This window comes from Sceloporus occidentalis, unplaced genomic scaffold, assembly GCF_023333645.1.
Source record: "Sceloporus occidentalis isolate IW3139 unplaced genomic scaffold, rSceOcc1.0.p SCAF_36, whole genome shotgun sequence".
NCBI classification, from domain to species: Eukaryota; Metazoa; Chordata; class Lepidosauria; order Squamata; family Phrynosomatidae; genus Sceloporus; species Sceloporus occidentalis.
The window spans coordinates 4,740,986-4,754,410 of NW_028317016.1; the positions used below are offsets into that span (position 1 = coordinate 4,740,986).

The 13,425-nt window shown below is 35.1% G+C and overlaps 1 protein-coding gene across 1 annotated transcript in view; it reads left to right on the forward strand.

Moving 5' to 3' along the window:
* Positions 1-13,425, forward strand: part of LOC149297866 (follistatin-related protein 4-like) — a 92,879-nt gene that overhangs the window by 30,931 nt on the left and 48,523 nt on the right. Inside the window, exon 4 of the mRNA XM_089488074.1 lies at positions 12,141-12,331. Coding sequence (XP_089344200.1) covers positions 12,141-12,331 — 191 coding nt within the window. The remainder of the gene's footprint in view (positions 1-12,140; positions 12,332-13,425) is intronic.

The following is a 13,425-nucleotide window of genomic DNA, read 5'->3' on the forward strand; positions in this document are numbered from 1 at the left end:
TTGATTTCCCTAATGATATTTGTGCTTGAGGCATCTATTGACATGAAGTGGAAAGCTGTCCCATATAAAAATAAAATCGTTGGAATCTACTGAGAATGCTTTTATAAGGCTAAAATGCAGAAGTAGCAAAGAGAAGACCACTGTTTAAATAGTTACATAAGCTTCATGCCCAGTGTTTTATTAACATTCAACATCTAATGAAATATGAATCAAGCAGACCTAAACATGTTTTATTATGGTTGTTACTAATGGTAGTCTCTTAAGGTAGCCACATTTGTATTAATTTATTTTTTATATCAACTGGATACACATGTCAAAGTTGACTGACCATATTACAAAATGGTTGTATCATATGATAAAGGAATATCAGAGCATCATGACCCAGGCAATGAAGTCAGGGAGGTTTCTAGATGCAAGGTATACCAAGGACTGTGTCTGTACCCAAGAGGCATAATCAATAGCCAGACAGGCACAGACAGAGGTACAGACATAACTGAGCAGCTAAAAATGGATGCACTTTGACAAGAGAGACTAGGCTTGATGGATACCTCGGACAGGGCGCCGTGGCTGGATAGCCCTCGGACAGGGCGCCGTGGCTGGATAGCCCTCGGACAGGGCGCCGTGGCTGGATAGCCCTCGGACAGGGCGCCGTGGCTGGATAGCCCACAAACAGGGTGTCGAGGCTGGATAGCCCATGGACACTGAGGCACAGGGAACAGGAAAGGATGTTAAGGGGACAGAGAAGGCTTTTGTGTTTTATTTCTACTGTGAGGTACATGAGGTGGTTGGACAAAAACTCACCCTTTACCCTAATACCTCCTTACCTCATCCTCATTACCTGACTTTGTGGGCTCAGGAGAGGGGTTTCCTGGTGACAGGGAAATGTTAGTTACCCAGTAATAGGAAAAATTATATGACTATGGCTGACTGTATATCTTGGGAGCTGCAATGTAGTGTAGGTCACCACAACCCTAGTCTATAATACAATTCCCTTGAAGTTTATTCAGCAATATGGCTGCTAAATATTATTGTAGATGCAGTCAACAGAAGTTGGTGTTTGTACTGAAGACCCATTGTAGCCCCTCCCCAAAGCTCAATGTACAGTTGCTACGTATCCTAGTATTGCTGGCTAAACATCATCGTAACATTTGGTGCTGTTATTACATTTGTCATGCTGTTCAGCCAACTAAATGAGGGCTGAGACTCATGAGATGTGCATTCCACAGCAGCTGCAGTGCCAGTCCCATGGTGCTTAACATACTGAGTCGTAGGAGCTGGAGTATTTTCTAACCCCAGCTGCAATACATGTTTGAAGTAAAACAACCTTGTGTCCGCAGGTTACGAACTGCCTCTGCACAGGGACTCTGTGTCTATGAAGAAGCAGCTAAAAGGTGTGAAAAACAGCAGACCAAACCACTCTGACAGCAGAGGGTTGTATAGAATTAAATAAGTGTTTTTGCCTTCTAACAGGTTATTTTTCCTGCCTCTGTCTAGTTAACATACTGTTTCTTTCTCCTCTGTCGCTGCTCCAGTGGGGCTCTTTGAATTTCTGGGGGAGGGCCCAAGTACCCTCTTGCCCCCCCCCCCTGGATGCTTCAATATCTTTTAGATACATTTATTTCAGAAGCATCAATTGATAACAATTTTTATAGGTTTTCACAAGGTTTTCATAGGGCAGTAGAACCCTGTCTAGGTGGAAAAATTTAGATTTTGTCCTACTATCAATTGATCTTAAATCAGTTACTCTTTTTAATGACATCTGGTACCACAATAAATATAATAATAATAATAATAATAAACTATATATATATATATATATATATATATAGTTACAGTATTTGCTTATGTCATTTTAGCAATTACATTACAGTAACTTGATACTTCACATGAAATATTGACTATAATTTAAAAAATTAATAATGACAAATTATACATTTTCAAAATTTTGCTATACATGTTTAAAAAGTATGCTGAATAGAAATGTTTTTTCAAAGTGCATGTATCTCCTAATTTGACAAATTGGGTAGACATTTCCAGAATATATTACATATTTCTTGTAATGTTAAAATCAGTGACACAGACACTCTATCGTCTATATCTTGAGGTCCTATAGTACCGTGCAGTACTTTTTGGTATGTCTTGGCTTTCATTTTTTTTTTACAACCACCTACAAACAAGAAATAGGGAAAACAGACAGAGTTGTTTATCTTTAGTAAGTTCTTTTTTTTTTTTAATTTTCCTTTTTATTATATAACAAAGACATATTTACAAAAAGACCTTTCATTCTTATGATATACAAAGTAGTATTAACTAATTAAGTTTATAGCATTCAAGTATAAGACGGTATCGAGACCAGGTTACTTCCTTAATCGTCTAGGGAGGAGAGAAGAGAGAGATATTGATAGTATGTGTATAAAGATGATAATTTAACTTAATTGCCAGGGTTATATAGTATTTAATATATTTAGCCATTTCCAAAAAAACATCTTTGCCATGGAGACCAAATTACATCATAACTTTTTGTATTATTATGAGTTCGGTAAAAATACTTCTCCATTGTATGCTGATAATTTATTTGAGCTATAATTTGAGACCAAAGTGGAGCTTGTTCCGTTTTCCAAGACCGAGCTATGCATATTTTGGCTGCTGCCAAAATGTTAATAGCCAAATACAATTTCGATTTATTTTCCCAAGGCAGATCGATATGAAAAAGAAAGGATTGTGGATTCAGTACCATGTCAAATATCAAATAAACTCTTAAATAAAGTAATAATTTCAGATCTTACGTTTAAAAGTTTATCACACTCCCACCAAATGTGTATCATTGACCCCAGTTCTGATTTACATCTCCAACACTTGTTGGAGGTAGTATTATACATTTTATGCAATGAGGTTGGAACATAGTACCATCTGTGAAGGCGTTTATAGTACTGTTCATGGAGATTTATACAATGTATCGCTTTCCTTAATTTGTTCCAGGATTCACACCATATGTCAAAAGAGTAGGAAACACCCAGATCTCTTTCCCATTTCAAAATAGTATTTGGTTTATCTAACGTATTCTCTTGATCCAATATGTTCCTTAATCGTGTAATTAGATTTTTTTTGTGATGACTATTTATAAACCTATCTAAATTGGTCGAGAAAATTAGTGGATTACTTTTAATATAATTTCTAATTCTTAAGTAAGAAAATAATTCTTTACTTGGAAGATTATACTTAATTTGAATTTCATTAAATGGAACCAGATCAGAAAAAGTGCAAATATCTGATATTGTGTCTATACCATGAAGAAACCAGGATTTTAAATCAATGTCTTTTATCATATATTGTACTGCTGTCAATGGAGAAGATAGTGAACAAAGTTCCGTATTACCAAATTTTTTCTTAAAAGTAATCATATTACTTAATACGTTAGAAACAATTGGATTAAGAATATTTAATCTATTTATATCATTTTTATTAATCCAATATAAAAGAAATGGGTCTAAATTTTGACATTTCCACCTCTCATAGTTGTACCAAGGTAGTTCCGATTTCCGTTTTATATCCCAAGCTAGAAAATGGTTAAATAAACAAATTTGTTGTAAAGTACACAAACTAGGAAAATTGAGCCCGGATCTCGAAATATTCCTAGTAAGAATGGAACGTGAAATTCTAGATTTTTTACCCATCCATACATATGATGAAAAGGTTTTTTTCAAATTGATTTAGAATTTTCGTTGGAACTGATAAAGGTATAGTTCTAAATAGATAAATCAATTTTGGCAAAACATATGACTTTAAAGTGTTTAGTCTGCCCATCCAAGAAATTTCCAAGTTCTTCCATTGGGTAAATTGAGTTTTAAAAAAATCTAAAAGAGTCGAATAGTTATTAGTTATAATAGCTGTAAGACTCTGATATATTTTAATTCCCAGATAATCAATATATTTTTGATTCCAATGTATTCCAGACTTATTCTTAATGTACTCAAACCAAGAGTGTTCCATGTTGAAATCAATAATTTGTGATTTGTCTAAATTTAGTTTATAGTTAGAATATAGTTTATACTTATTAATACATTCCAGAACCTCTGGGAGTGAGTTTTCAGCCAAAGTAAGTAGAATATCGTCGGCATATAAAGAAATCTTATGCTCATATGGACCAGTACTTATTCCAATAATTTTGTTCGACCGGCGTATTATTGTCGCAAGAGGCTCAATTGAAAGAACGTATAATAAGGGAGCTAAAGGGCACCCTTGTCTTGTTCCATTGTTGATAAGAAAACTAGTAGAGTTTAAATTAGGCCCTGAAATTTTCGCTTGCAAATTCTTATATAACGCCATAGTAAGAGTTAAAAATTGACCAGTCAAGCCAAAGGCAATTAAAGTTTGTTCTAAAAAAAGACCAACTCACGCGGTCAAACGCCTTTTCTGCGTCAAGCACGAGAAAGATAGCTGGCGTTTTACTTAGATGTAACTCATAAATCAAATTTAGTATTTTGCGTGTGTTGTCTTCACCGCTTCTACCCAATAGAAATCCTGTTTGATCTGGATGGACTAGCTCACCCATAACGGAACTAAGTCGGTCAGCTAAAATTTTTGAATATATTTTGATGTCTAAGTTTATCAATGATATCAGACGGTAATTTGTGACTTTAGTTAAATCTTTACCACTTTTCGGAATAGGAGTTATTATGGTCTGTAACATCTCCGGTGGAAAATTATTCCCTAAAGATATTCCATTGAATAATCTTAATAATAAGGGAGAGACAATAGGTTCCAAGGATTGAAAAAAAGGAGATGAAAATCCATCTGGACCTGGAGCTTTATGCAGAGGTAAGTTCTTTATAGTAGTATTTAACTCAGATAATTTAATCGGAAGATTTAATTCTTGTAATTTTGTCTCAGAGATTTTCGGTAAATTTAGAGTATTAAGAAAACATTTTGTTTGCATTTTATCTTTCGCAACTACTGGTAGATTGTATAATGTACTATAGTACTCTCTAAAAGCCTCACTAATTAATTTTGGAGTTAAATATGTTTTGCCATTTAACACAATCTTATTTATTCTATTTTTGACATTTTTGTTTTTAATTTTATTCGTTAATTGTTTGCTAGCTCTGTTACTACTATAATACCACTCTTGTTTCAAAGATGTCAAATTTCTATTTATCTTTTCCATTAGTTTTTCTTTAATCTTAGATTGAATTTCTTTAATGTTGTCATAAATCTGAATTGAGGGATTTAATTTATTGGCAGCCTCTATTTGTGCTAATTTGATATAAAGGTCAGTAAGAGTAGCCCCTTTCAGTTTCTTAACATATGCACCGCGTTTTATAAGATGACCCCTCATATTACTTTTAAAGGCACACCACAAAGTCGCATCTGAAACCGTCCCGTTATCATTTGTCTCCATAAAGTCTGTGGCTAACTTTCGAAACTGTTCTTTAAAGTCTCGAGAGAACAAAAGAGATTCATTTAATCTCCAATTAGATCTTGTGTTAAATTCCTCGTTGTTTTTAATTATTATAAAAATAGGAGCGTGATCAGACCAAGACAAATTTCCTATACTAGACGATTCACAGTATTCGATAGATTTAATATCAGACAAAAACATATCTTTAGTAAGTTCTAACTGCTCTATAGTTATTTTCCTTTTTAGACTTGTTTGCATTTTCCTTATTAATTATAATAAAATATATTATCCCACAATTTGTGGATTTTAACACAATTTTACTAAACAACTACTAACTGTGTTTTTCATAGAGGCAAAGGCTTGCTTTAAGTTAGCTTTTTTCAAAGAACACATCAAAAGCAATTAAATTCAAGTCCGTGCTGGAGGGTTATAACATTTATTAAACTTTTCAAATATTAAATCTTCCATCCAGTAGTATATGACTTATATGTCAGTCAGCCATAAAAATAACACAGCTTGGTTACATCTCTTAGGAATCTAACCTATTTTGCTTCATTCAATAAGTTTGAGTATTGTAAATGTCATACAAGAAATTCCATAGTTACAGGTATAGAATCAGAATAGCAGAACCAACATTATATGTGCAATAGGGGTTGTTGAGTTCTGTTACTCTAAATGAATGCAAACTAAATCTATAATGTGCTTTTATAAAGGTTGAGATTATATATATATATATATATATATATATATATATATATAACAATCATCTGTTCTGTGTAAAAATTGAGTAAATACAACCTCAGATGAAAAACAACACATGATATATTACAATCTGCCATCATTTATTCAACAAAAATAAGGCCAAAATGAAGAAGCCATGTGTGAAAAACTGAGTACGCCATAATTAGGTACTGCTTTCATAGGAATTAAGATGCTAAGGAGGAGACAGGTGCTACAATTATCTGCTATTTTGCCATTTTTTAACTTAGAGACTGGTCTACCCCTATGCAGGCCTCCCCATTTGGTGATTCACAGGGTGAAGATTTTGCGGAACAGATTCTGGGATATGGGTGTATGACCTAAGGTGTACTTTTTTCACACGTGACCTCCATTCTGGCTTTATTTTTATTAAATGAATCATGGCACGGTGTAATATGTCATGAGTGTTAAGTTTTCTTTTGAGGGAACTAGGGAATTGTGTTATTAAAATATCAATCAGATGGATTAATGCTTTATCTACAGCATACCATCTAAAAGGCTTATGAATGTGTTATGTGCTTAAGATTACAACTGATCCAACAACAGATACATCCAAACACATATCAATGAAATCATAATATGTATTCGGATATATCTCCTGAAGGCTAATGTGTTTTCTAGCTACAATAACTACACTTATCCAGGTGAATGGGTATATGGATACACTTATGAAATATGCACCGATAAACCCACCCACTGGCTTATTAAGTTAAACAATCCCTGTTCTATCTCTTCTAACTTTTAAGGTTTGAACTGAAAACTTTCGCTTCTTCCAGAATGCAACAGAATATTTTGGAAACAACAACAGGATATCCAAGAATCCACAATGCGGCTATGATACAACAATACAAACTTTTACTAGAACGTTCCAAAAATAAAACAATACAAATAACAGTACAATAACAATAATCCCCACATTAATTGACACACTTACAACAAATACATATATATAAATTCCTATTTACAATATTCAAACATGCATGTTCATAGTTACCTTCCCTGAGAGCTCCAGGTTAGTGATGTTCCTTTGTCTCTTTACTTTCTCTCCTCCTTTTCTTTCACTACCTGTCTGTTGATATACTAGAGGGTCCCAATTGAGTCTACTGGGAGATCCCTGATTGGACCCTGTGGTTGCCGTAGTTTCCCTTTGAAGTTATTCCCTTTGGCCAACACCACACCCTGGGGTCTTTACAATCATGGGCCAGTAAAACCCAAAGATCTCCTGACCTGATTCAATCTATTTCATGAGAAAACCTGTCTTTCTTCCACACACCCTTCATCACGCATATCAGTGTTATCTAAACTAAGATAAAAGGTTTCCCAAATATTTATCATTCCCGGCCACCTCCCATGCATCTTGATTTAACTAGTATTAACAGAAACCATGATTATATATATATATATATATATATATATATATATATATATATATATATATATATATATATATATATATATATATATATACACACATACATATGCATATCTACACACATGTACATCCATACACCCGCATACACGTGTCCATATACATATTTATTCACACAACTGCTTATAGTGTAACATGATTTTGTCATCTGAGGTTGTATTTACCTAATTTTTAGACCTGCTAAGGAATAGATGATTGTCATTATTCAATAATAAACATGAACAAAAGCCTAAAAGCATTCAGTGTATTAATGAGTAGATGTCATGAATGTTGTTTCATAGTGTGTGTGAACCCATGCAATACAGGAGAACAGATATTTTAAGGGATCAGCTTATGATCAACAATACATTAATACAGGTATACAAAAAGAAATCAAAACATGAACAGAAAGAGAGAGGCCAAAAAATGGGGTAATAGGAAAAGGATAGGGAGGGGATTATCAGACTGCCGCCTTATTGTGAGATGATCCGGGAGAACCAGATACCCCAGGTTTCCTGGAAGTTTAACAGAGAATTGTTAAGGTATGCTGGTCCATTTCCATTGATTCAGATATTTATATTAAAGGTTGGATCTTAGGGCAGGTGCACCAGCGATGGAAGTAGGTTCCAAGAGAGCCACACTGTTTTTAACACAGTTGAAAGGTTAATCTATACATATGTGCCAAAGTTGTGGGAGTGTGGTATCATCAGAGAAGTGTTTTGTAGTCTGGTTCTTTGTGGGAGACATCAATGGAAAGGTTTGATGTTTCCTATATGTCAGCCCATTCTTTGGGATGGAGTGTAGCGCCCATGTCTACCTCCCAACGCTGGATATATTTCAGTTGAGAAGTGGAGTTTGGAAGGTTTGCATAAATGTGTCACATTTGGAGGATAACCTCGCAGTGCTTGAGGATGGAACCCAATGGCAAGGACCCAAAAAGGGTTCAGGTAGTTCCGAGAGCATCACAACAGAAGGAGTAGACAAGGGCAGAACCGAGGTCGAGGCTGGTAGTAGGTAGCGTAGTCAAAAGGATAGCTGAGGTCAGACACCGAGTAAGCAGTAACGGCAGCAAGAATCAGGAACTTGGAACAGGTGTAATAACGCTGGGATATCTCTGCACAAAAGCTCAAAGGCTCAATAACTTAGCACTGAAGGCATGGTGCTGAGGGTTTATATACTTCCTGGTATCCAGGGCATACCTCCTTTGCCAGGGGATAGGAGGAGGAGCTGTGGTCTAAATTATCCTATAGGATCTGATGATACTGGAACACAGGTGTCAGTTTCCCTTTAATTAGATTCTGGGTCTGCCATGGATGGTGGAATGCATGAATCCGCTGGTGGAACACATGCGTCCACCATCTTGGATGGTGTAACACGTGGATCCGCTGTTGGAATGCATGCGTCCACCATCTTGGATGGCAGAAAGCACGCATGTGTGTTCCAGCGACCCCAGGATCATCAGGGACTGGCGTCGGCACGGAGGAGAGGACACATGGGTGGGGCCTCGAAGCAGGTAGGGCCGGTCACAAGGGTCGCGAGCCCGAAGACCGTGACAGAATAATTGCGATGGTACCCTTTGATTGTGAGCAACAATTCATACCAAGTTTTGTCAGTGAGGCACACCTGTCTGACTTGTGGATCAGAGACCAAATCTCGAGTTAAGGATAAGGGAAGAAGTCCTTTGATGAGAGCAGGGCCAAGGACTGAAATTCAATCTGACAATACCCATTTGGGTGAAATCTTGGAAGTGTTTTAGGCTCAACCTGGGAGGGAAGGATCTGTTCCTGCATATAGGAGTGAGAGGTTAGGGAATGGATCCCCAAAATATATCTATTTGCTGTTTTTCCCAAACCCTGATGTTCAGAATTGCTTGGCACCGTGTGGAAAGTAGTGGTCTGCTGTCTCTTGCTGTCCAGATAAAGTAGGAGTGGATATCTACAGGGGGATAAATCATTTTTTCAGGCCTACCTATCTATCTAGTAAAATTGTAAGAAGAGTGCCATGAGATGATTTGTGACAGTTAAACAGCATAATCATATCTTATTATGTCAAGGAGACCCAGTCCCTGCCCACTATGGGAGTACCAATATGTTTTAATGTGTGATGTCTTTTTTTTCACTACCTTCTATTGTATTAGCACCACAGAAACCCCTGCCAATATATAAATACATTTTAATGTAATTTGTTTGTGAGTTTGAATGTTACTCGTTGCAAAAAAAATACTGTACCCAGGTGTCACTAACCATAGGGTGATCCCTGCCTGCTAGCACATGACAGGATGGAAGAAAAATATCTGAACTATAAAAAATCTAAATGAATGTATTTATCAAAAATGTATTCTAACATTTTTAATTTACTGTAAGATTAGACACTGTGTGCTATGTATATAATGAAAATTACAAATAAAAAACAATGGCTTTGCTCAATGTTTAATGGAAACAAAAAATATTGATGCAAGTTTTGTCCAATCTCTGCAGTCTTTACTGTTGAATTTGTTCAAAGTCTACAAGGGTTGTGAGCCTGGCTGACTAGGGAATGAACACGTACAACTAGATAAAAGCAGCTTTGTGAGCACATCCCAGAGCTTATAGGCCAACAAAAGTAGAAGGTCTGGGACCTTGGAGCAATGCCAGAGACAGATGTATCTTTATGTAATTACGGTTTGTAAGCTAGCCATAATAGTCCACTAGTTGTGTAACTAGCACATATATGTTGTTACCAAGAGATTTCATGAAAACAATTTTTAATTGTATTCGATTTTTTTCCATTTAATATTTGATTTAAACACCTTGTATTGACTGGAATTGAAATACCAATGGTGGGCCGTTTTTTTTAAATCTTTACAAAAAAAACCCATAGCAAACAGCTTTAAATTATAACCACAGTAACCAAGGTAAGAAACCAATAAACAGACTTCACTGTATGTTTTGTACATATGGTAAAGATTTCATAAATAAAAGATATGAGTATGTATTATTTTCATTACTTGCTACAAAATAATTGCTTGAAACCGCTGTTTATAGACCAGAACAACAAACTTTCACAACTTCTCTTTTCAGAACTAATTTAATATCTGATCTGTGGAACTTGCCTAAAAGCTATCATTCTCATTCTCTAGAAAATAGATTTATTTTACTGTAATGTTTTACACCTTTATATTATCCAGATCTTTCACAGTTTTCACCAATGTAAAAATTTTTTTAATTAGCAGTTTCTTTAAAAAAAAAAATTGCTTTTATGACAATCAGGTTGTTGAAAAACTTCATTTGTAAACACCTACAAAAAGTACTCTGGCCTTGTTAAAAAAAATAGTTTTTAAGTATTCAAAATTGACTGAAGGATAGGTATATATATTTTGTTAATTATGAAATTATTGAATTCATTTATATAGTTTTGGGTATATTGTTTAACTTTAAGTATCAAAACAATACATGTAATTTTCTAGATATGCTTAAGAGCTATATGGGGTCTATTGACTAGTGTACTCTTTCTCAGTTTTATTGTGCATTATAAAGGACCAATCCTAATGAGCTTGGTTGGCCTTCCATAATGAATAGATAGGTCTGAGTTTTTGAGAGTCATCTCATCAACTGATGTACAACAATGCATTATGCCATTTCATCCCATCGCTTGTGTTTTGTCAATGTTGATCCTTCCTAAACGTTTTGGTAGCACATTATTATTGCTCATTGATTTATTTATTGAATATGACATAATATTCCCAAGCACGGCAAAAAAAAAAAAAGTTTACAATCTAAAAAGAGGTTGGTTTATATTACACAATAAAAGTATAAATGTTCGACAAAAAGAGAACAGTCACACCGTTAGGAAGCTGTAGAGGGTGAGGCAGAGGAGGATGGTTAACCTATGAATTCGCTGAATAATTCTTCCCTGAAGAAGTGGGTCTTACGGGATTTTGTTGAGGACTGGAGACATTGGAAGAATTGGATATGTTGCATTAGGGTATTCCAAAGGATAGGGAAATATGTGGGAGGTAGAAATCAGAGCAGAAGACAGGTGCAGATCATCAGATGAGTGGAGGGACCAGGTGGATGTCTTTAAAGATGATTGAGGAGATGGAGGTAGGGGAAGATTAGACTGGCAGCAGTATTCATTATGGAACATACACTCACTTACATGCGAGTAGACTGTAGTGAAACTCATAGACTTGAATGGATGATGCAAAACACTGGGGCAAGTGGTGCATTGGAGTACATAAGCATGCGGCCGAGCAACCAGGGGACATTTTTCAATTTGCTGCTGTCTGGCACTGATGGATTGATTTGTCTTTTGTTTCAAATTTCTTTTACATCAATGAAAGATTATGTGGATCAAAATTCTGTTAAAACAGTAATGTGCAATTATATTGAGGATTGAATAATTAGGTGCCATGAACCTCAAATGAGGCAAAAGAGAGTTTAGGAGAAAATAAATAGGTGAAAAAGTGCAAGGTGGGGGAAGTAGGAAGCGTACAACACCATGTGGCATGGCGGACACAGTAGGATAGCACAATAAGGAAATTAGAAAAATGTAAATGTTATTTGTGCATGCTCAACCATATTTTCTCTGTTTTAGGTGACAGCTGTACTATGGCTGACTATACCCGGCTTAAAAAGATTCTACTTGATCTTCAGACAAATCAAAATAATCTACAAAGTGGCCATCAGGAAGATAAAATATCTCAAAAACGAGCACTGGTAGAAGACCTGTTTAACTGTATGGATGTAAACAGTGATGGTCATTTAGACAGTTCCGAACTGGCTCAGGTAGGCAATGACTTAGTTGGAAATCAAATTATGTGACTTGTGTGGTAATATAGTAATTTTTAATATGTAAAGACATTAAATGCACAAATACAAGATTAAAATGTCTGTATGTGACAGTATATACCAAAAGTGAACAATGGTTATATCTGGTAGGGGGTTCTTCCATAGTAGGGGGTGTCAGGGACATTAGACAGTCCATTTAAAAGTTCAGCTCAGGGTAGCACAAGCCTTTGTCAGAGGCAGCATAATGTAACTGGTTTTCTGATTTCCAGGTCCTCAATAGATACATATTATACATAGTATATTTACTTATAAAGCAGTACAATGTAACATGTAAAAAGTTACATGTTTTAAAGCAAATAAAATGCCATAATGGCCACAGCATATTAAACATATATAGTTAAATAATAAAAATGATAGAATGAAAATGATAAAAACACACACAACCTCAATGTGTGTTCCGAATTAGTATTAACTATCCCAGTATGGGTGAATTAGAATGTCAAGTAGTAGCAACTTGCCCACTATACGCAGTGATAGTACAACAATAACCGAGTTCGAATAAAGCATACCTTATTCATAGAGGTCAATAAATTATTTGAAGGTACTTCCCTATAGAAATATTGCATTTTCCACTATATGAGTAGATATTGAATATTTATAGAAAGTTGCTTCGAACGTGTGTACATATGTGGCAAAAAAGGCTTAAACTTAATTTTATTTATCCATATAACCAATATGCTACTCTCTTTATATGGATAAACCAATAAATATTATGCTTAATGCATTTGTTAGCACAATGAATAACCTTGATTTGATTTTATATGTATCCCTATGGGAAAGCAGTGTATTGGAGGGAGAGAGAGAGATAATGAAACATGAATTTATAAGGCTCATAAAAAGTAAAAATAAAATGTTAGAAATAAAATACACTTCTATGAAGTATGACTTCACTAGTAATACGGATAAAAATCAATATTCGAAAGATATTAAGGCATATGTTGCAGCTTAATGAGTGATGACAATGTTATGTGGTATACTCATTTTATTATTTTGTAATTTGCATTTTGTTCTATTTAATCAGAAGTCTTTAT